Raw genomic sequence first — 24,498 nt, forward strand, 5'->3', positions numbered from 1 at the left:
ATAAATCTAAAAAAAAAAGCTTCAAGCCAAATATGAATCTCATCTGTAAATGTCTTCACCATTTTTTCCACTCACCTCTACTTTCATTTTGAATAATTTTTACCTCCTCAAACCCCATCTAAGATTCCTGCGTGTACAAGTCTTTAATGTGCTTTACAATGCATTACAATGTTACTACATCATTCCACTGCTCACATTATCATACAGAAGTTTGTGTTTTAATATCTATGAACATGTATGTGATGCATATTTTGTGAAACTAGTGATATTGAATACTCTGGAAAGAACAAGTTGGAAGTGCTACTAGGAGCTCACAACATCAGTCAAAAGGAACCCCAACAGCAAAGAATCACAGTGCAGAAATGCATCAAGCATGACTTTTACAAAAGCAAACCTCCAAATTATATCATGCTACTGAAGATACTTTTTTCTGCTTTCAAAACATTTACATGGGGCAGTTGTGGCCTAATGGTTAGAGAGTCTGACTCGTAACCCAAAGGTTGTGGGTTCGAGTCTCGGGCCGGCCATGACTGAGGTGCACTTGAGCAAGGCACCGAACCCCCCAACTGCTCCCCGGGCGCCGCAACATAAAATGGCTGCCCACTGCTCTGTGTGTGTGTGTGTGTGTGTGTGTGTGTGTGTGTGTGTGTGTGTGTGTGTGTGTGTGTGTGTGTGTGTGTGTGTGTGTGTGTGTGTGTGTGTGTGTGTGTTCACTGCTGTGTGTGTGCACTTTGGATGGGTTAAATGCAGAGAACAAATTCTGAGTATGGGTCACCGTAATTAGCCGTATGTCACTTCACTTCACATCTGGTCATTTAGTACAAATCAGCTCTGACCTCAAACAATATGTAAACAATCAGTTACAGCTGAAGTCCAAAGCCAATCTGAAAGACAGTGTGCAAGTCATTGAACGTCCTAAGAAGAATGAGAACCTTCCAGCCAATATGATATGTTCAATAGCTGGCTGGGGCAGGAAAGAACAGAACAGAACATCAAAAGTCCTACGAGAGGCAAATCTCACCATACAAGATAACTCTGAGTGCAAGAAGCATTGGAAAGATGACTTTGACACAGAGAGCATGATCTGTACTACTGATGGTTATGCACATATAGTGCTCCATATAAAGGATAAAATTTTAATAAAATGATGTAAATCTAAACTAGTAAGCCTAATGTAAAGAAGTCATTGGGGTGGGTTTGACAAGAACAGAAAAAAGCCACAAGCCTCTTTAATGTGTTGTAAACACCCACTTGGTACACACTTTGTTACATAGACAGAAAATTTGTCAGATAAAAAATTTATATTAATATTTTTTAAATTTTTCAATATATAAACACATTGAACAAACCCCCAACCCTCACCAACAAATCTTTGGAGTAGAGATCATAGATAGAAATTACAGGTGTTTATAATAAATAAATAAATAAATAAATAAATAAATAAATAAATAAAACATTTATAATAAAAAAAATCAATCAATAAAAGGGCATTATTTTAATTTATTAACATATTCAAAAACAGGGCACAGCATCTTAAATAAGTGTTTTTCTGATGAATTTTCTAATGAATTCTTATGTAATTTTTTGAAGTAGAGACAGTACATAAATTTCCATTAAATATTTGTGGGTAAGAGGGGATTTTTCCAGTTTAGTAGGATGGCCCTACATGCTAACAAAGAAGAGAAGGCAAGGATTTTGATGCTGACAACCATGACTCCTCTGGAACAACTCCAAATAATGCCACAAGAGGTTCTGGCTCTAATGTGTGCTGAAGAACCGCCGAAACGATGTTAAATATCGATCATCGGTAACACTCTGAACCAGTCCAGAACATGTGAATTAAAGTATCCTCATGCACTAACATCTATTGCACAAAGAGCTAGTACCAGGAAACATTTGGGTTATTTTAACTTTGCATATATGAGCTCTGTGCACTACTTTAAAGTGAAAGAGAGAATGGCAATGTTTAATAATGAGTGGACCTACTTAAGAGCACAGTTCCATGGGATATCTGAGAGTGGCCCACCAAGGTATTCCTTCCATTCAACTTTCTGCTTTTCCCGTTAGAGGTCACCACGGTAAATCACCTGTTTCTACACTCACAGCAGTAACTCACAGTAACTTCATGCCCTCTTTACCTGCCAACATGAACTGTTTCTTGCCTGACTTCTGTCAACCTGTCCATGAAGGCATACTGCTGCTCACAAGTACCCACTCCATTTCTTAGCCTAGCTTCCACCACTCCTTCCCATAGCTTCAATGTGTGGCTCATCAACTTTATACCTCTGTACTTTCTACAACTATGCTCATCACCCTTGCTCTTAACGATCGGCACTAGAACACTATTCTGCAGGCATCTACTCACGCTCTAAAATCCAGTTAAAAAATCTAGATAGAAAATCCACTGCTGTCTCTCTTAGACACTTCCACACCTTCACTTGAATGTCATCTGGACCAATAGCCTTTCCACTCTTGATTCACCTCAGAGCCTTCCTCACCCCATCCTATCTCATTTTTGCTATTTCTTGCTCTACACTTTTCATCTCTCTCTCCCATCTTTCAATCTCATTTTTCTCATTCATCAGCTCCTTACAATATTCCTTCAATCTTCTCTGCACACTGTCCTCATCTGTTAGCACCTTTCAATCTCCATCTTCAATTATGCTTATCTGTTGTACATCCTTCCCATGTCTATCTCTCTCTGTCTCACTAATCCTTCTCAGTGTATCAAGTCTATTGTCAAGTCCAGATCATTGTATGCTTTCTGTTTCCCCTTTGCCATGTCCCTCTTCATTCTGCACTGTGATTCCTTGTAATCCTGTCTATTTTCTTTGATCCTTTCTACGTCCCACTTCTATGTAGCTAGCCTCTTCCTCTGAATGCTGTCCTATACTTCCTTGTTTCACCACAATGTTTCCTTATCTTCTTATCTCCTTCCAGATGACAAATATAGCACAAAATATCTCCCTGATCACTTCTGCTGTAGATTCCCAGTCATCTGGAAGCTCTTTCTGACCACCCAAAGCCTGTCTCAGCTTCTGTCAGAATTCCTCACAACATCTTTCCTTTTTCAACTTCCATCACTTGGTCTTCTTGGTCTATCTTTCCTCTCCTCATCTTCCTGACCAACAGAGACATCCTACATATCATGATCCGATGCTGTCTGTCTACACGCTCTCCTACCACCACTTTGCAGTCACTAATCTCTCTCAGATCTTCCTCAACCAACACTAGTCCAATTTTCATCAACACCTTCATCAACACCCTGTAGGTCACAGCTTCTTGATAGTGTGTCTCTAACCTGTGGGAAGCCAATTCTTTATTTACATACTAAAATACTATATAAAGCTAAAGAGACAGTAATCAGAATTTAGAATCTAACTAAGGTGTTGTGAGCTGTCAGGTAGTAATGCTACCTACTGCAACACCTTAATGCATGAGAGCCATATTTTAAGACATTTATTGATCTTCATATGTATAACGTTATTAACAAAAAGCAAAATGAACGTACTGTGAATCTTTTATACTACACAAAATATTCCATATTGGACTTCTTGGCACCAAAGATGTTCTAATTCTTACAAGACAAAAAACTTTATTTGGTACCCTTTACAACATTTTTGTTGTAAAGGGTTAATTAATATACATTATAGCAGATGTTTGTTTAAATCAAGAGATTTCTGCGATCAATCTTTATTGAAGTGTGCGATCAATCTAGCATTGTTGAACCACATTTAAATGTTCTTTAGTATTTGAGTATACACAGACGGACAGTGTAGAACTGAGATACACACAAACACACACCAAGAGAGGGAGAAATGCTTGAGTCTTGTTGTAGGCTACTTATGACTTGATTACCTTTCTGGAAATATTAGGAAAATATTACTGACCACATGTTTCTCATGTTCACTCCACATCAATGCTGTCAGCAATTCACTGTTATTACTATGCTCTATGACAAGATTACGAAAACACCTAAAGTGTGTAAGAGTTTTGTGTGGGTGAAAGAGTGACCAGTTACGGTAAAAGGTATTGGGTTGGAGAAAGTAGGTGTACAGTAGGTGCAAAATGTGAGTATAAGAGTTACGTTTTGTTTCATGACTCATGCTTCTTTCTAATTTTGTCTCTCTCGTCTTTTCAGTACTTCTGTCTAGTCAGGTGTTCATGCTGTCAAGATGCCAGTATTGAGCAGTTCTTAGTCAAGTTCTCCCTCCATTTTCTTTTTTTAGTATAAAAATAGGGTCTAGGTAGTTGTCTGTGAAAATTGCACATTCACTTTGGTAAAGTGCCAGAGTATGCCAGTGCTAGAAAATTGTTAGACTGATATTAATGGTTGTATATTTTTTCCTTTTCATTATTAGTAATGCTCTGTTTATTTTACAGTCCAAAATGATGCCCAGTGTCAGTGTTAATTAAACTGACTGAATATTACAAGGCTCCATCAAAATCCCAACTATGAATAATAATAATTTTATTAGAAATGTATTTTAGAGAAAACTGTATCATTTATTTTTGTATTCTTCAGAAATTTTTGAGTAATCAACAAGTAATTACTTGAAATAAATATGTTCACTGCCACTAAATCTTGCTATATCTCAGATAAGCTAGTTTTGCATTTTCTGTACCAAATATATTATTTATAATTTGATATCAATAGAAATATATAAATTCACAAAACAATAAGCTATTTAAAAAATTTTAAAGGGAAATTTATCAAAAGGGAAGCCATCTTCATCTGGGTGAGAGTGTATAGTGCCGGGCCGCCAACTGAATAGCCCTGCACTAGCCCTGTAATTTGTTCCAGATCTTTAAGTGCTTTGTGTTAAAAATTCATTTCTATAATAAATAGTTTATTCCCTACAATTATGAAGTGAAGCGTGTGTTAGGGTTGCCACAGAGTTTGAAAGACAAACAGCTTCTCAGCGCTGCACGGAGTGACAAGAAGTACACTTATAAAAGAAAGTAGGCCTGACGTGATCCAATACTGCACACTACTACATCTGGTCCTCTGATATTCACTGATACACTGATATTCATAAACTGATATTATGTTCATGATGTTCATGTAAGATCTTTTGGAAGTTATAATTACTAAGTTATGGAATAACTTAATAAAATATGGTTCACATCTCACAAGTTCCTCCAAAAGCTTTTTTTGTGTTCTCAGTCACACTTTGTTTATGAATAAGTTATGATATACCACCACTGGAACGTCATCGGGACTGTGGTCAACGTGGCACCGAGGGGTGTGGCACCGCTGCGGCAGGCGTCCCTTATTTTTCTGTATTTCTGTAGGTGACAACCCTAGCGTGTGTGTTCCATTCAGCATGAGCCGCAGTCGCAGCACAGAGCAGGAGTCATGTGACGTAAGGCGAGTGGCGCGAGCAGCCTCTCCTGTGAGACTCGATGACTGACAGGACAATGACTTTTGTTAGTATAATTCCGTCTTTTCATTTTTTCCTTCCGTTTTTTATTTATTTATTTATTTTAACATAACAGTTAGTTTGGTGAAACAACATTAACCCGTCTCTTCTACCCTGGCTCTACTTAAACGTCCGAATCGGCATTCTCACACATGGATGCCATAAAACGAGTAATCACACATCCCTCACAGCCTGCACCTGCACCACTGTATGTGTATTGCACAGACAACATATACACCAGATTTCCCGAAATGTTTGCAAATTATTGAAATGGCTGCTGTAGTGCTGTATTGGTTAAGGCTCTGGGTTGTCACTGTTGGGACCTTGAGCAAGGCCCTCAACCCTCCCTGCTCCAGGGGCACTGTATCATAGCTGCCCCTGCACTCTGACCCCAACCTCCTAAGTGGGGATATGTGAATAAAAGAATTCCACTGTGCTGTAATGTTTATGTGCGATAATAAAGGCTTCTAACCCCCCCCCCCCCCCCAACTAAACATACTACTACTGTTATGACAAAAAAATACCATGGAAAAACACTGCAAACTTTTTAATTTGCACTTCAGTCTCAGTTAAATGAGTTAAATTCTAAATAGGTGCAATATAGCTCTCTAATTTATTCATTTGAATGCAGAAAAAAGCCTTTCAAAATATGACATTTTGAATATGTTTTGAAGAAAAAGCCTGTTGTACAATGCACTGAGGTTTGTTATGCAGTTTCAGAATACAACACAAGCATGTTAAAATGTAGGAAAATGGTGCAATTGTGTCATCACTCATAGTGCAAGCCATATCTCTCTGGCCCCTCATTTGGGATGCTTTTGATTAACTGGTCCTCATGACAAAATAATAGCCCCAATAAATTGTGATTAAAAACTATTTCCCTTCTATGACTGTGAACTATATGATAAAAAAAAGTGCAATTGTGTAACCAGGAAATTCATTCTAGTTATATTCCAGACACATTCTAGTTAGAAATAAATGAAGTCTATTTTGTTATCCATTGTTTACTGATGGAGTCATTTAAATGAATTTTTGAGAAAGTAATGAGGAACAGTGCTGCAATGGTAAGGTTGCTGTATTTATGTTTCTATATTTATGTGAACTTTAGTTACAAAAATATGATTGCTAATATAGCAAATATGCAGATTTATAATTTTTATTTTTAATTGTATTAGCAAGTATTATGTGGCTTGTGAAAAGTGAATACAGAACGAGTTTCTGGGTGTTTATGAATTAATCTTGAAGAAAAAAACAGTCTTCATCAGCTTTGTACATTTTCATTTAAACATGTAAATGTTTAACTGTAAAGAAAGTGCATAAAATGTATGTAAACACACCTTAACTGAATCTTATTCTGCAGGTTTACTCTGACAATCGCACACAAATAAACACAAGAAGTCTTTCAGCTCTTCTTTCTGCTCTTTAGTGGTTTTACTTCACAAACCACACTTTTTCCACAGATCTCTACTTTCATTTTGTCATTTCTGCCACCTCAAAGCCCACAAAAAGGTCCCTTTGTGTATGTGTTTGCTTGTGCATGCATTGTGCAACATTTTAAACATTGTGCATGCATTGTAAACCAGTTAAACAGTTAACAATCTTAATCCTGTGTGTTACCTGAATGATCAATATCTATTTTTATATTCTGTGATGGTTCTCCTTCAGTCTCTTGTTCATCCTAAGCAATTAATCTGCCCACTGCTATTCATTATTTTCTTTTCTAGTATCCTTTGCATAAATGGCCCCTTTCCAACAGGACTATATGAATTTATGATGTATTTTTCACACTGAGGACAATTGATGCACTCAGAAACAACTATTACAAAAGGTGCAAATATTCACTGATGCTGAAGAAAACAGCATGATATATAGTACTAAGACCAAGAGAGGTGTAGAACCTTTGAATGGGATGACTGGTGTAAATATTTATTATTTTGTTTTTTGGAAAGCATGTTAATAGCTTATGTTGCTTTTGAAGTGAAGTACTGAATGAAAAAAAAATAATTTATACAAAACGTTTTCTCAGGGGCTTTGGAGAGTGGTATGATTGGAGGAAATGAAGTGAAACCACACTCCCGACCCTATATGGTGTCTGTTCAAATAAACAATAAACACAAGTGTGGTGGTTTTCTTATTCGACATAATTATGTGCTGACTGCAGCCCAAAATATAGTAAAAAAAAAACAGTAAAATATATGCTATGCATTATCTACAGTATGACACTAGTGACATTGAATACTCTGAAAAGGACAAGCTGGATGTACTGGGAGCTCACAACATCAGTAAAGCGGAACCCCAACAGCAGAGAATCCCAGTGAAGAAATACATCAAGCATCATTGTTACAAGAGGAATTAATGTCCAAATGATATTGTGCTAATGAAGGTATTCCTTTCTACTTTCACAACATTTACTTTTCAAGTAAGCTCTCACCTCAAACACTAACAAATCTGTTACAGCTGATGTCCAAAGCCAAGCTGAACAAGGATGTAATGGTTGCTGTTCTTCCACAGAAGAATGAAAACCTTCCAGCCAAGCACATATGTTTAATAGCTGGCTGGGAACAAATCAGAATAGTGCTGCATCAAGTGTCCTAAGAGAAGTGATGCTCAAAGTACAGTTTAATTTTGAGTGTAAAAAAATGGAATGACAGATTTTACACTGATAGCATGATCTGCACTGCTGCTAATGGGAAAAAAGCTTTTTGTGAGGTCCTGTGATATATTTATTAATCAGCAACGTTGACTCAGAAAAATTTTAATCACTAGCATCAATAATTTGTGTACTTGTTCTGTCTCCAGGGTGATTTAGGAAGTCCTCTTATCTGTAGCAATGTAGCAGAAGGATTAGCTGCATATACCTTTAGAAAATTGCTTAGACCGCAATCATCCAGAGGTGTATATGAAGATTTGCTACTTTATTCTATGGATTAAACATAGGCTAGAGCATGACTAAAGTCTCTTCACTGAGACATAAGAAAACACAGACCACAAATCTATTCTTATCTTCTCAGTTCTTATCCATAATCGGGGAAAAAAATTAACACTGATCCTGCAAGATTCAGCATGCTCCTCAAGGCCCCCAGATCTTTGGAGAACTTCTTCATGAGTCAGGTGGCTTTAGTTTTATATGTTCTCCTCATGTCCTTGTAGGTTTGCTCCAGTTTTTCCAGTTTTCTCCTACCTCTCAAAAAGTACCAGGGCTCTCAAGTATCACGCATTGAGCATGACAGTCAATCATTTGGGTATTTTGTCACGCTCTCCCACCACATATTGTATTTATCATACAGAGAATCGTACTATTTATCATATATCTAATATGCCACAGGGCCCAAAATGTATCTGTCCGCACCGCTGTCTCTATGGAACTGGGCAGGAATCAAGCGCATCTTCACTGGAGTTCTTAGTCGAGCCTGACACTTATCAGCCAATCAAAAAAAAGGCTACACAATAGCGAATACCCACAGAGAAAACCACTAGAGCTGCGAGCATCACTTTGAGCACAGAGTAAGTCATGATCTCCTGTTTTAATGTTTCAATAAATTCACAACCTACAGGATATAACAGTTACTGAAAGTGAATGAGCAAGTAACAGAATGATAGTAAAAGGTGTAGTAATGAAGAGAGTTTAAGAGTAATTGAGTATTAGCAATGTGAGTTTTTAGTGAGGTCTTATGCATTTTACAACTAACCTGTTGTATTAGTGCCATCTTCAGGACTGTTTGGCAAAAACATTTTAGAAATTAGTATAATAAAATTTTACCAAACTTATTTGGTAAGTTTATCTAATTTGTCAAATTATTTATGTAAATATTATACTTCTGCGATATATGTACAGTATATATATATATATATATATATATATATATATATATATATATATATATATATATATATACGTATATATATATATATATATATATATATATATATATATATATATATATATATATATATATATATATACGTATATATATATATATATATACGTATATATATATATACATATATATACGTATATATATATATATATATATATATATATATATATATATATATATATATATATATATATATATATATATATATATATATATATAAACACACACACACACACACACACACACACACACACACAAATTAACTGAAAATATCTGATCATGGGTGGATGTGTATAATATGATATGTAAGTTACACTTACACACTTACAAGTTACACTAAACAAAACAATTCACAAGATTTCTTTTAGTGGTTAGTTTATTGGTGTTTCCTTAAAATGTAGTCAAAGATGATTGTAACAACACAAAGTAGTACTAAATAAATAAGTATTAATTAATAGTAATTTAAATTATTATTAGAATTTCCAAAAATTTGGAAAAGTATTTTTCCAAAATAGTTGCATAGATAATTTAGCATTATATTTGTTGTAAATATGCCAGCTTGGTCAAATATTGTAGAGGTGCCAGCTAATCTGAATTTCACTGTATTACTATATTTCTGAATTACTATATTTTCAAAGCAATAAAATAAAATAAATAAATCTAAAAGAAATGCTTCAAGCTAAATATGAAACTCATCTGTAACTGTCTTCACCATTTTTTTCCACTTACCTCTACTTTCTTTTGGAATAATTTCTACCTCCTCAAACCACACAAAAGATTCTTGTGTGTGGTGTGTATGTGTGTGGGGGGTGGGGGTGGCGGCTTATCAGAGATTTGAAATGTAACAGAGAACAATCCTGTCACACATCTCTGTCAGTGTGGTGTACTACAGACATGTTCTCCAGCATCTCTATTCTTGTACTTTCTGTCCTCCACCTGTGCGGTCATGTATTCTGTATTACATATTAAAAAACGTTATAGTTGCCTGGTATTGAAACATTGCAAGGTTCTTAATCTCATGACTATGTTCCATTTTTTGTTTTCTCAGGGACAATGGAGAGTGGTATTATTGGAGGAATGGAAGTGAAAGCACACTCCGGACCCTATATGGTTTCTGTTCAGATTAACAAAATGCACGTGTGTGGTGGGATGCTTATCAAAAAAAAATTATGTGCTGACTACAGCTCACTGTGTAAAGTATGTAGTTTTGGGGTTTTCTAAAATTTTAAAAACAGCTTTTTGCTAATATTTTGAGTGTGTACTCAGATAATATAGTAAGTAAATATAGAAAAAATGTATTACAATGTTACTACAGCATTCCACTGCTCACATTATCATGCAGAAGCTTGTGTTTTAGTATCTATGAACATGTATGTGATGCATATTTTGTGAAACTAGTCACACTGAATGCTCTGGAAAGGTCAAGCTGGAAGTGGTACTAGGAGCTCACAACATCAGTCAAAAGGAGCCCCAACAGCAGAGAATCACAGTGGAGAAGTACATCAAGCATCCCTGTTACAAGAGCAATGAACGTACAAATGATATCATGCTACTGAAGGTACTTTTTTCTGCTTTCAAAACATTTACTTCTCATCATTTAGTACAAAGCAGCTCTGACCTCAAACACTATGTAAACAATCTGTTATAGCTGAAGTCCAAAGCCAAGCTGAAAAACGGTGTGCAAGTCATTGATCTTCCTAAGAAGAATGAGAACCTTTCAGCCAATCAAATATGTTCAATAGCTGGTTGGGGCATGACAAAACAGAACAGTGCTGCATCAAGTGTCCTACGAGAGGTGAAGCTCAAAGTATAAGATATCTCTGAGTGCAAGAAGCTTTGGCAACATTATTTTGACACAGACAGCATGATCTGTACTGCCCCTGATGGAAGAGGTGCTTTTTGTCAGGTATTACAGTCAATCTCCAAATAAAACTTTAGCCTAAAATGAAAAAAATAAGGGTGGTGCTGTTAAAGGAAAATAAGAATAAAACTAACAGTGTCATGTAATGTGTTATTACACCCTAAACGTTATTATTTATTATCTTCTAATAACCACACAGCCCAAGCTGTTTTATTCCTCTTTGAGCACAGAATTATTTTTTTTAACAAATCTGTTTTTATTAATTAGCAACTCACTTCATATTTTTCTATTTATAGTTTTATTTAATATTGTGGTATGTCAGCAAACAACTTATTATTTTACTGTGCAACAGCTATACTCTCACTCACTCACGCATTTTCTACCGCTTTATCCGAACTACTCGGGTCACGGGGAGCCTGTGCCTATCCCAGGCGTCATCGGGCATCAAGGCAGGATACACCCTGGACGGAGTGCCAACCCATCGCAGGGCACACACACACTGCAACAGCTATAACCAGTCCCAAAAATGAAATTATTATTAATTTTATATTGTTTTCTTGTTAATTAGTTGTTACTAATATCTTGCTCTCTCTACAGGGTGATCCAGGGAGTCCTTTTATCTGTGGAAATGAACCACAAGGATTAGCTGCATATACCTACCCTGGCAACTGCTTGAACCTTCAGTATCCAGAGGTATATATCAAGCTCTCCTACTTTCTTCCATGGATTAAAGAAATAATACACTAGAGAGAATTAACACAATGGAAGCATCCATGATCAAAATATGAAAGTAAAAGCGATCACAATAAAATAAACATTTTGAATATGAAATGTGTTTTCCCATCTTTCTTCTTTACATCTCACATTTGCATCATTTTTCGATATCAGTAAGAAAATCAAAATGCTAGTTGTCACAATAAGTTATGAACAAAAAATGCTACACATAAAGTTTTAAATTGAATTAAAATATTGTAAATCTAATCTAGTTTCAAGAAAGATGCAAATATATCATTGTGGTGTGTTTGACCATAACAGGAAAAATGCCACAAGCCTTTATTGTGTTTTGTACAAATTTGAGCTCATACATTTACATACGCCTTGCAGAATTAGCAAAATGTTCATTTTTTGACATCATAAAAATCAAAAAACACCATGAAAATGTTTGTTGGTTAGGAGTAAAGTGTGGAAGATTTCAATGCCCTTAGGAGGTTCGTAATGTAACAGAGAGCAATCCCGTCACAGCTCTGTCAGTGTGGTGTACTACAGACATGTTCTTCAGCATCTCTCTCCTTGTACTTTCTGTCCTCCATCTGTGCGGTAATGTATTCTGCATTACATATTAAAAAAGTAATTGTTGCTTTAATGGTTTAAACCTGTAATTGAAAGAGTACAAGGTTTTTAATCTCAAGATTATGTCCCATTATTTGTTTTCTCAGGGACAATGGAGAGTGGTATAATTGGAAGAATGGAAGTGATCCCACACTCCCAACCCTATATGATGTCTGTTCAGATTAACAAAATGCATGTGTGTGGTGGCATGCTTATAAAAAAAAAATTATGTGCTGACTACGGCCCACTGTGCAAAGTATGTTGTTTTGGGGTTTTGTATAAATTTATAGACAGTTTTACGCTAGAATTTTGAATGTGTAGTCCTATAATATAACAAGTAAATGTAGAAAAACATTATGACATTGTAACTGCAGCATTTGCCCTGCTCACATTATCATAGAGAAGCATTGTAGTATCTTTCAACATATGTATATTCTGTGAAACTAGTCACACTGAATGCTCTGGAAAGGTCAAACTGGAAGTGGTACTGGGAGCTCACAACATCAGTCAAAAGGAGCCCCAACAGCATAGAATCACAGCGCAGAAATGAATCAAGTATGACTTTTGTAAGAGCAAACCTCCAAATTATATCATGCTACTGAAGATACTTTTTTCTGCTTTCAAAACATTTACATCTGGTCATTTAGTACAAACAATATTTAAACAATCTGTTACAGCTGAAGTCCAAAGCCAATCTGAAAGACAGTGTGCAAGTCATTGAACGTCCTAAGAAGAATGAGAACCTTCCAGTCAATATGATATGTTCAATAGCTGGCTGGGGCAGGAAAGAACAGAACAGAACATCAAAAGTCCTACGAGAGATTAATCTCACCATACAAGATAACTCTGAGAGCAAGAAGCATTGGAAAGATGACTTTGACACAGACAGCATGATCTGTACTACTGATGGAAGAGGTGCTTTTTGTAAGGTATTACAGCATATCTCTAAATAAAAAGTTGCTGCAAAGTTGGACAAGAAAAGTTAAAAAATGATGGGAGGTGCTGTTAAAGGAAAATAATAATAATTGACAGCATGGTGTGTAATTACAACCTAAAAGTTATTATTTATTATCTTCTATTAAACGCACAGCATAAGCTGTTTTATTCCTCTTTTAGCACATAATTATTTCCAGCAAATTTGTTTTTATTAAACAGCAACTCATTTTATATTTTTCTATTTATAGATCTATTTAATATTATGGTATGTCAGCAAATAAACTTACTATAAACTCCTGAAAATCTGTTTATTATAAATTTTAGATTGTGTCCTTGTAATATAGTTTTTGCTAATATCTTTCTCTTTCTGCGGGGCGATTCAGGGAGTCCTCTTATCTGTGGAAATAAACCACAGGGATTAGCTGCATATACTGAACGTGACCACTCTTCACGGCTCAAGTATCCAGAGGTATATATGAAGCTCTCCCACTTTCTTGAATAGATAAATAAAAAAATAAAGTAATAATAGAGAAAGAAAGAACACAATTGAAGTAACCATAATCAATAAATGGAAGTAAAAACAATCACAATAAAATGTACATTGCAAACATGAAATGTGTTTTCTCATCTTTTGTGTATATCTCACATTTGCATTATTTTATAAAATTAGTAAGAAAATGCTAGTTGTCACAATAAGTTATGCACATATAGTGTCCCATATAAAGGATAAAATTTAAATAAAATCATGTAAATCTAAACTAGTAAGCCTAATGTAAAGAAGTCATTGGGGAGGGTTTTACAAGAACAGAAAAAAAGCCACAAGCCTCTTTAATGTGTTGTAAACACCCACTTTGTACACACTTTGTTACATAGACAGAAAATTTGTCAGATAAAAAATTTATATTAATATTTTTATTGAAATTTTTCAATATATAAACATATTAAACAAACCCCAACCCTCACCAACAAATCTTTGGAGTAGAGATCATAGATAGAAATTACAGGTGTTTATAAAATATAAACAAACAAACAAACAAATAAATAAATTAAACATTTATAATAAAAAATCAATCAATAAAAGGGCATTATTTAAATTGATTAACATATTCAAAAAAGGCACAGCATCTTAAATAAGTGTTTTTCTGATGAATTTTCTAATGAATTCTTATGTAATTTTTTGAAGTAGAGACAGTACATAATTTTCCATTAAATATTTGTGGGTAAGAGGGGATCTTTGCAGTTTAGTAGGATGGCCCTACATGCTAACAAAGAAGAGAAGGCAAGGATTTTGATGCTGACAACCATGACTCCTCTGGAACAACTCCAAATAATGCCACAAGAGGTTCTGGCTCTAATGTGTGCTGAAGAACCGCCGAAACGATGTTAAATATTGATCATCGGTAACACTCTGAACCAGTCCAGAACATGTGAATTAAAGTACCCTCATGCACTAACAACTATTGCACAAAGAGTTAGTACCAGGAAACATTTGGGTTATTTTAACTTTGCATATATGAGCTCTGTGCACTACTTTAAAGTGAAAGAGAGAATGGCAATGTTTAATAATGAGTGGACCTACTTAAGAGCACAGTTCCATGGGATATCTGAGAGTGGTCCACCAAGGTATTCCTTCCTTTCTACTTTCTGCTTTTCCCATTAGGGGTCACCACAGAAAATCATCTGTTTCTACTCTCACACCAGTTAACTTCATGTCCTCATTTAACACATCCATCTCCTCTTTGTCCTTCCTCTTTACCTCCCAATGTGAACTGTACTCCTGATGTTCTCAATCCAAATCCTGTCCATCCTCATAACTCCTAAAGAGAATCTCAACATCGTCATCCCTTCTACCTCCATCTCTGCCTCGTGTCTTTCCCTCTCTGCTACAGTCTCTAACCCATACAGAATAGCTGTCTCCATACTGTCTTGTACTGTAGACCTTTCCTTTGATTCTTGCTGACACTCGTCTGTCACACAACACTCCTGACTCTTTTCTCCACCCACTCCAACCTGCATATTAACCTCTTTCCCAAACTCCCTGTTGTACTGAATGGTTGACCCCAAATACTTAAACTCCTGTACCTTCTTAACCTCAGTCCCCTGTAGCCTCATTGTTTTACTTCCCTCCTTCTCATTCATACAGATGTATTCTGTCTTATTATGACTGACTTTCATTCCTCTCCTTTCCAGAACAGACCCCCACCTGCTCTATACTCTCACCACAGATCACAATGTCTTCGGCAAACATCATTGTCCACAGAGATTCTTGCTTGATTCATCTGTCAACCTGTCCATGAAGCCATACTGCTGCTCACAAGTACCCACTCCATTTCTTAGCCTAGCTTCCACTACTCCTTGACATAGCTTTCTTCAGATATGTATTAATAATTTTTTTTTATTTTCTATATATTTTTTTTCTATGTTATTTTATATATAATACACATATATATGTGTGGCTCATCAACTTTATACCTCTGTACTTGCTACAACTATGCTCACTTCTTTATTCTGCAGGCATCTACTCACGCTCTAAAATCCAGTTAAACAATCTAGATAGAAAATCCACTGCTGTCTCTCCTAGACACTTCCTCACCTTCACTTAAATGTTATCTGGACCAATAGCCTTTCCACTCTTGATGCACCTCAGAGCCTTCCTCACCTCATTCTATTTATTTTTTGCTATTTCCAGCTCTACAATATTTATCTCTTCCTCCCGTCTTTCCATCTCATTTTTCTCATTCATCAGCTCCTTGCAATATTTTTTCAATCTTCTCTGCACACTGTCCTCACCTGTTATCACCTTTTGATCTCCATCTTTAATTATGGTTATCTGTTGTACTGTACATCCTTCCCATGTCTATCTCTCCGTCTCACTAATCCTTCTCAGTGTATTAAGTCCATTGTCAAGACCAACTCATTGTATGCTTTCTGTTTCACTTTTGCCATGTCCCTCTTCATTCTGCACTGCGATTCCTTGTAATCCTGTCTATTTTCTTTGATCCTTTCTACTTCCCACTTCTATTTAGCTAGCCTCTTCCTCCAAATGCTGTCCTCTACTTCCTTGTTCCACCACCATGTTTCCTTATCTTCTTATCTCCTTCCAGATGACACATATAGCACTACATGTCTCCCTGATCACTTCTGCTGTAGATTCCCAGTCATCTGGAAGCTCTTCCTGACCACCCAAAGCCTGTCTCAGATTCTGTCAGAATTCCTCACAACATATTCCCTTTTTCAACTTCCATCACTTGGTCTTCTCGGTCTATCTTTCCTCACCTCATCCTCCTGACCAACAGAAACATCCTACATATCATGATCCGATGCTGTCTGTCTACACGCTCTCCTACCACCACTTTGCAGTCACTAATCTCTCTCATGTTGGCCATGACTAGTGTAATGCTCTTCCATTAAACTAGTCATGGCCGACATGCTAACCTCACCCTGAGCCACAGGTGTATCATCATCAGTGTTTTTCTTCACTTGTTTGACTGATTTAGATAAAAATTTTCTGCTTTCTTAGATGTTATATATGTTTTTTATATATGTGTATTATATATAAAATAACATAGAAAAAAAATAAATATAGAAAATATAGAAAATAAAAAAAAATTATTAATACATATCTGAAGAAAGCTTTGCAAAGTTCCAGGCCCTTGTATTTTGGGCCTGGAACTTTGCAAAGCTTTCTTCAGAATTGTTCTTCAGGCTGGTTAACATGGCCTGTTAATTGTACCACTTTATATACACTACAGTTTACTTAATTCAATGGCAATATGTCTTATGTGACATATTTTTTTTTATTATGGTTTTATTATATGTGCAATAGATACATTTAAATATAATTTTCAATAACCAAAGAATTATACATACATTCTTATTATAACCTTATAGAGCCTTAAATAATTTACAGTATTTTATTTAAGTGTTTGCTGAACCTTTAAGTAAAATACATTTTTTATAACCATTAAATATATATAGGAAAGATTCTGAAAACTCTGAAAGTGTGTGTTTTTTGTGGGTGAAAGAGTGACCAGTTATGGTAAAATGTATTGAGCTGGAGAAAGTAGGTGTAAGTGCATAAAGTGAGTATAAGAGTTAATTTATGTTCCACGCCTCATGCTTCTCTCTCATTGAATCTCTTGTTTTTCAGTCCTTCTGTATAGTCAGGTGTTCATCTTGTGTGATTCTTTAATATGCATGCATTAAACAGTTCTTGATTTTCTTTTTTTAACATACAGATAAGGTTATTGTCTGTGGAGGTTGCATATTCACTCTGGAAAAGTTCCAGAGATACCAGTGCTAGAAAATCATTACAATGGTATTATAGATGTGTATTTTTCTCCTCCTTCTTACTAGTAATGCTCTGATGAGTTTACAGTCCAAAATGAAGCGTGGTCAGTGTCAGTAGGGTCCTGCAGGGTCCGAGTTTGGGCGGACTCATTGTGTCACAGGCAGGAAAGAGGGAGACAGACCTGTATGCAGGACAGCTTCAAATGAGTGGGGTTTAATAAATAATAAAGACAAACAGTAAAAGATGAGAACTAAACAATACAAAGGACGAGGAAATAATACGGTAACACAGATGACACATAACTAGACATTAACTAACTAATGATTCCGTGCTGCCATCGGCCACATGGCTCACTTAAATACACATGACAATAATTGACAATAACGAACAGGTGTGGAGACAGGGAGGAGTGAACGAAGGCAGGGCAGACACGTGACACGGAACAACAAGAACAACAACTGCACATGACCAAAAATCCGGGCTGATTCTTGACAATGGTTTTATAATATGTGCAATAGATACATTTAAATATAGTACAGACCAAAAGTTTGGACACACATTCCAAAAGTTTGGACACACCACCTTTTCAAGAGGACAATGACCCCAAACACACCTCCAGGCTGTGTAAGGGCTATTTGACCATGAAGGAGAGTGATGGGGTTCTGTGCCAGATGACCTGGCCTCCACAGTCACCGGACCTGAACCCAATCGAGATGGTTTGGGGTGAGCTGGACGCAGAGTGAAGGCAAAAGGGCCAACAAGTGCTAAGCATCTCTGGGAACTCCATTTCAGGTGACTACCTCTTGAAGCTCATCAAGAGAATGCCAAGAGTGTGCAAAGCAGTAATCAAAGCAAAAGGTGGCTACTTTGAATAACCTAGAATATAACATATTTTCAGTTGTTTCACACTTTTTTGTTATGTACGTATATAATTCCACATGTGTTAATTCATAGTTTTGATGCCTTCAGTGTGAATCTACAATTTTCATAGTCATGAAAATAAAGAAAACTCCTTGAATGAGAAGGTGTGTCCAAACTTTTGGTCTGTACTGTAATTTTCAATAACCAAAGGATTATATAATTCTTTGCAGATTGCAGACATGTGTTTGCTGGGCATTATATAATTCTTTACACATTGCAGACATGTGTTTGCTGGGCCTTTAAGCAAAATGCATTTTTTATAACCATTACACATATAGTATATAGGAAAGATTCTGAAAACACTGAAAGTGTGTGTTTAATGTGGGTGAAAGAGTGACCAGTTATGGTAAAATGTATTGGGTTGGAGGAAGTAGGTGTAGGTGCAAAAAGTGAGTATAAGAGTTCAATGATGTTCCACACCTCATGCTTCTCTCTCATTGCATCTCTCTCGTCTTTTCAGTCCTTCTGTCTAGTCAGGTGTTCATCTTGTGTGATGCTTTAATATGCCAGCATTAAGCAGTTCTTCATTTTCTTTTTTTAATATACAGATAATCGTATTGTCTGTGGAAGTTGCATATTCACTCTGGAAAAGTTCCAGCATATGCCAGTGCTAGAAAATCATTACAATGGTATTATGTTTGTGTATTAGTAATGCCTTCTTATTAGTAATGCTCTGATGAGTTTACAGTCCAAAGTGAAGCATGGTCAGTGTCAGTACACTGACTGAACCTTGCAAGACTCCATCAAAATCCCAACTATGACTCTTGTGTCTATTTTCTTTATATTTGAGGAGAAACATATACATGAGCCCTGTGGTATTTTCATAGTTGTAATGAGAGTTGATGCTTAGAAACCTACACAATGTTCACCATTTACAGACTGAAATCATGATTCTGTTCAAGGTAAAACAGTTCATATGTTACTGAGTTCATATGTTACATGTTACTTAAATGAGGTCTATGCAGAAACCTTCTCTATAACCTGAGGCATTAGAATGCTCATTCATCGTAATTAATAATTTCAAAAACATTTGAAACATTTGTGTTGGTTTGGTTATTTCTTGCTCCCAAACAACCTTTTCACTACATTTTTATTTAGCCTTGTGGAATGTTTCTGTCCTGTTTATGAATCTTTCTGTGGTTTTAGAAACTCAGGTAGCAAATATGATATCGTTATTTACCTGTTAGAGTGTAATGTTTATATGCCCTCACTGCTGTACAGTTGACATGTTATTTATTATATTGTATACAATGACAATAAAGCATCTTAACTGACCTTATTTTAACTTTTCATACCTCTGAACCAACAATATCCGATCATCAGCTGTCCATATCATCCATAGAATGATTATCTTTTTTACAGAAATTACAGAATAGAATGGTGGAAATCATTTTTTTAACATGCAAATGTTTTTATTTTAAGTGTGAATAAATGGTTTAATAGATGGTATTGTTTATATATAGAGAACTTTGACAATTAAAATAACTTTCTGAATGCTTACATGGTTATTTGCAGTATTACAAAGGGTTGTTATATGGATATAGAAATGGTGTTATATATTCTCTTTTTTATCTACAATGTAGCCATTGGAGAAAAAAAATGCATTGCAGCCCAAAGCTAAGACTTAGTTCATGTCATACACCTAACAGCTTCTTGACAGTGTGTCTCTAACTTGGGGAAAGCCAATTCTTTATTTATATACTAAAATACTATATAAAGCTAAAGACACAGTAATCAGAGTTTAGAATCTAACTAAGGTGTTGTGAGCTGTCAGGTGGTAATGCTACCTACTGCAACACCTTAATGGATGAGAGCTATATTTTAAGACATTTATTGATCTTAATAAGTGTAACATTATTAACAATAAGCAAAATGAAGGTACTGTGAATTTTTTATAGTACACAAAATATTCCATACTGGACTTGTTGGCACCAAAGATGTTCAAATTAAAAAAAAAAAAACCTTTATTTGATACCCTTTACAACATTTTTATTAATATACATTATTTTGACACAGACACCATGATCTGTACTGCCCCTGATGGAAGAGGTGCTTTTTGTCAGGTATTACAGTCAATCTCCAAATAAAACTTTAGCCTAAAATGAAAAAAATAAGGGCGGTGCTGTTAAAGGAAATTAATAATAACTAACAGTGTCATGTAATGTGTCATTACACCATAAAGTTATTATTTATTATCTTCTAATAACCACACAGCCCAAGCTGTTTTATTCCTCTTTGAGCACAGAATTATTTTTTTAACAAATCTGTTTTTATTAATCAGCAACTTAAATTTTTCTATTTATAATTTTATTTAATATTGTGGTATGTCAGCAAATCAACTTATTATTTTACTGTGCAACAGCTATAACCAGTCCCAAAAATCTAATTATTATTAATTTTATATTGTTTTCTTGTTAATTAGTTGTTACTAATAGAGTTGTTACTCCACAGGGTGATTCAGGGAGTCCTCTTATCTGTGGAAATGAACCACAAGTATTAGCTGCATATATCTACCTGGCAACTGCTTGGACCTTCAGTATCCAGAGGGATATACCAAGCTCTCCTACTTTCTTCCATGGATTAAAGAAATAATACACTAGAGAGAGAATTAACACAATGGAAGTATGCACGACCAAAATATGGAAGTAAAAGCAATCACAATAAAATAAACATTTTAAATCAACAATATCAAAAAATTTATATCCCATATCTCACATTTGCATTATTTTACAATATCAGTAAGAAAATGCTATTTGTCACAATTAGTAACAAATAATATGAACAAATAATGCTACAAATAAAGTGTAGCATTATTTGCTACACATCAGTGGTATGTGGTAGCCTAGTGGTTAAGGTGTTGGGCTACCAATCTGAAGGTTGTGTGTTTGATTCCCATGTATTTTTTTGGACTGAGGACAATTGAGGAACTCAGACGCATGGAAATAGCTTATGTTGCTGTTTAAGTGAAGTAATACATGAGAAAAAGATATTTAAACAAAATTATAGTAGTGTTAAGAATCAAGCACATGTTAAACTTTGAACTGGTTCATTTGTGAAATTTCAGTTGTGTAAATTTGTGTATGTGTGTTTTTGTTGGTGGGGGTAGGGGCAGTGGTGGGTGTTTGTCGGTTAGGGTGCATGGGTGGATGTACTACTGTGTATGCATTGTGCACCATGTGAGGAGTAAAGTGTGGGAGATTTCAACGCCCTTAGGAGGTTCTTATCGGCATTTTGTATTGTAACAGAGAACAATCCTATCACACAGCTCTGTCAGTGTGGTGTACTACAGACATGTTCTTCAGCGTCTCTCTCCTTGTACTTTCTGTCCTCCATCTGTGCGGTAATGTATTCTGCATTACATATTAAAAAAGTAATTGTTGCTTTTTAATGGTTTAAACCCGTAATTGAAAGATTACAAGGTTTTTAATCTCTGGATTATGTCCCATTATTTGTTTTCTCAGGGACAATGGAGAGTGGTATAATTGGAGGAATGGAAGTGATTCCACACTCCCGACGCTATATGGTGTCTGTTCAGATTAACAAAATGCATGTGTGTGGTGGCATGCTTATCAAAAAGGATTATGTGCTGACTACAGCCCACTGTGCAAAGTATGTTGTTTTGGGGTTTTGTATCATTTTAAAGACAGTTTTATGCTAGAATTTTGAATGTGTGGTCCCATAATATAATAAATGAATGTAGAAAAAATGTATGGCATTGTAACTGCAGAATTCGCCCTGCTCACATTATTATGCAGAAGCTAGTGTTTTAGTATCTATTCACATGTACGTGCTGCATATTCTTTGAAATTAGTGACTCTGAATGCTCTGGAGAGGTCAAGCTGGAAGTGGTACTGGGAGCTCACAACATCAGGCAAAGGGAGCCCCAACAGCAAAGAATCGCAGTGGAGGAATGCATCAAGAATCCCTGTTACAAGAGCAAACCTCCAAATGATATCATGCTACTGAAGGTACTTATTTCTACTTTCAAAACATTTACTTCTGGTCATTTTGTACAAACCAGCTCTGACCTCAAACAATTTAACATTCTATTTAAACAATCTCTTACAGCTGAAGTCTGAAGCCAAGCTGACAAACAGTGTGCAAGTCATTGATCTTCCCGTGGAGAATGAGAACCTTCCAGCCAATATGATATGTTCAATAGCTGGCTGGGGGAGGAAAGAACAGAACAGAACATCAAAAGTCCTACGAGAGGTGAATCTCACCATACAAGATAACTCTGAGTGCAAGAAGCATTGGAAAGATGTCTTTGACACAGACAGCATGATCTGTACTACTGATGGAAGAGGTGCTTTTTGTAAGGTATTATAGTAAATCTCTAAATAAAACGTTACAAGTTGTACAAGAAAAGTAAAAAAATTATGGGAGGTGCTGTTAAAGGAAAATTATAATAATTAACAGCATGGTGTGTAATTACAACCTAAAAGTTGTTATTTATTATCTTCTATTAAATGCACATAAAAAAATTTTCAGCAAATTTGTTTTTATTAAACAGCAACTCATTTTCTATTTTAATATTTATAGATATATTTAATATTGTAGTATGTCAGAAAATAAACTTCCTATTTTACTGTGCAACCTCCATAAACAGTCCCGACAATCTGATAAATTTTATATTGTGTCCTTGTAAACTAGCTGTTACTAATAGCTTGCTCTCTCTCTGCAGGGTGATTCAGGGAGTCCTCTTATCTGTGGAAAAAAACCACAAGGATTAGCTGCATATGCCCACACTGACCACTGCTCACACCCCAAGCATCCAGAGGTATATATGAAGGTCTCCTACTTTCTTCCATGGATTAAAGAAATAATACACAAGAGAGAATTAACACAATCGAAGTAACCATGATAAAAAATGGAAGTAAAAACAATCACAATAAAATGTACATTGCAAACGTGAAATGTGTTTTCTCATCTTTTGTGTATATCTCAGATGTGCATTATTTATATTAGAAAATGCTAGTTGTTATGCACATATAGTGCTATATATAAAGGTTAAAATTTAAATAAAATCTAAGCTAGTTTCAAGCCTAAAGTAAAGAAGTCATTGGGGAGGGTTTGACAAGAACAGAAAAATGCTACAAGCCTCTTTAATGTGTTGTAAACACCCACTTTGTGCACACTTTGTCACATAGACAGAAAATTTGTTAGATAAAACATTTATATTAATAATTTCATTAAACATTTTCAATATATAATCACATTAAACAAACCCCCAACCCAGTGGTGTAGTCTAGGTTTTTGTAGTGAGTATACTGTGATTTATTTTCCCCTCCCAGCCTCATACGCACCCATTCTAGAGCGACACCCCATAGGCACCACCACACTCAATAATGCATAAAATATGCATCTACATGTAATTTAGAGCATTATTAAAAACTGCTTATGTGTTATCAACATTCCAATTTATTATAAGCAACAAAAGAGAGTCAGCTGATAAAACTTGTGCTCCAGGTCCCATATTCATATAACCTCCCAATTGGTCAAATAATGAAAAAGAACCAAATTGCTTACCACAGCTATGCACATGACACCCAGATATACTTAGCCCTGTCCCCTAATGACTACAGCCCCATCGACTCTTTATGTAAGTGCATTGATGTAATTAACAGTTGGATGCGTCAAAACTTCCTCCAGTTAAACAACGACAAAACCAAAGTCATTGTATTCGGAAATAAAGATGAAACTCTCAAGGTTAACACACACACCTTGACTCTAGGGGTCTAAAGACACAAAATAAAGTCAGAAATCTTGGTGTAATTTTAGAGTCTGACCTTAATTTCAGTAGTCATGTGAAAGCGATAAGCAAATCAGCTTACTACCATCTCAGAAATATAGCCAGAA

The 24,498-nt window shown here is 35.6% G+C and overlaps 1 protein-coding gene, 1 long non-coding RNA gene and 2 pseudogenes across 2 annotated transcripts; all 4 read left to right on the plus strand.

The window, feature by feature from the left end:
• Nucleotides 1-7,445: 7,445 nt before the first annotated feature.
• Nucleotides 7,446-8,376, plus strand: LOC125141414 (annotated as a pseudogene).
• A 1,816-nt stretch (nt 8,377-10,192) lies between these two features.
• LOC125138410 lies at nt 10,193-11,932 on the plus strand (annotated as a pseudogene).
• Nucleotides 11,933-12,343: 411 nt separating this feature from the next.
• On the plus strand, nt 12,344-14,055 carry LOC125141445. Its single transcript, XR_007140819.1, has 5 exons — nt 12,344-12,479; nt 12,599-12,747; nt 12,939-13,057; nt 13,169-13,420; nt 13,811-14,055. It is a non-coding gene; the product is annotated as an uncharacterized LOC125141445 (long non-coding RNA).
• A 6,605-nt stretch (nt 14,056-20,660) lies between these two features.
• On the plus strand, nt 20,661-23,703 carry LOC113664041 (granzyme B(G,H)-like). Its single transcript, XM_047814883.1, has 5 exons — nt 20,661-20,688; nt 22,101-22,248; nt 22,451-22,607; nt 22,708-22,959; nt 23,324-23,703. The coding sequence occupies exons 1-5, from the start codon at nt 20,661-20,663 to the stop codon at nt 23,495-23,497; spliced, it is 759 nt and encodes a 252-aa protein (XP_047670839.1). The 3' UTR covers nt 23,498-23,703.
• The last annotated feature ends 795 nt before the right edge of the window (nt 23,704-24,498 follow it).

This window comes from Tachysurus fulvidraco, chromosome 6 (assembly GCF_022655615.1).
Source record: "Tachysurus fulvidraco isolate hzauxx_2018 chromosome 6, HZAU_PFXX_2.0, whole genome shotgun sequence".
Taxonomy (NCBI): domain Eukaryota; kingdom Metazoa; phylum Chordata; class Actinopteri; order Siluriformes; family Bagridae; genus Tachysurus; species Tachysurus fulvidraco.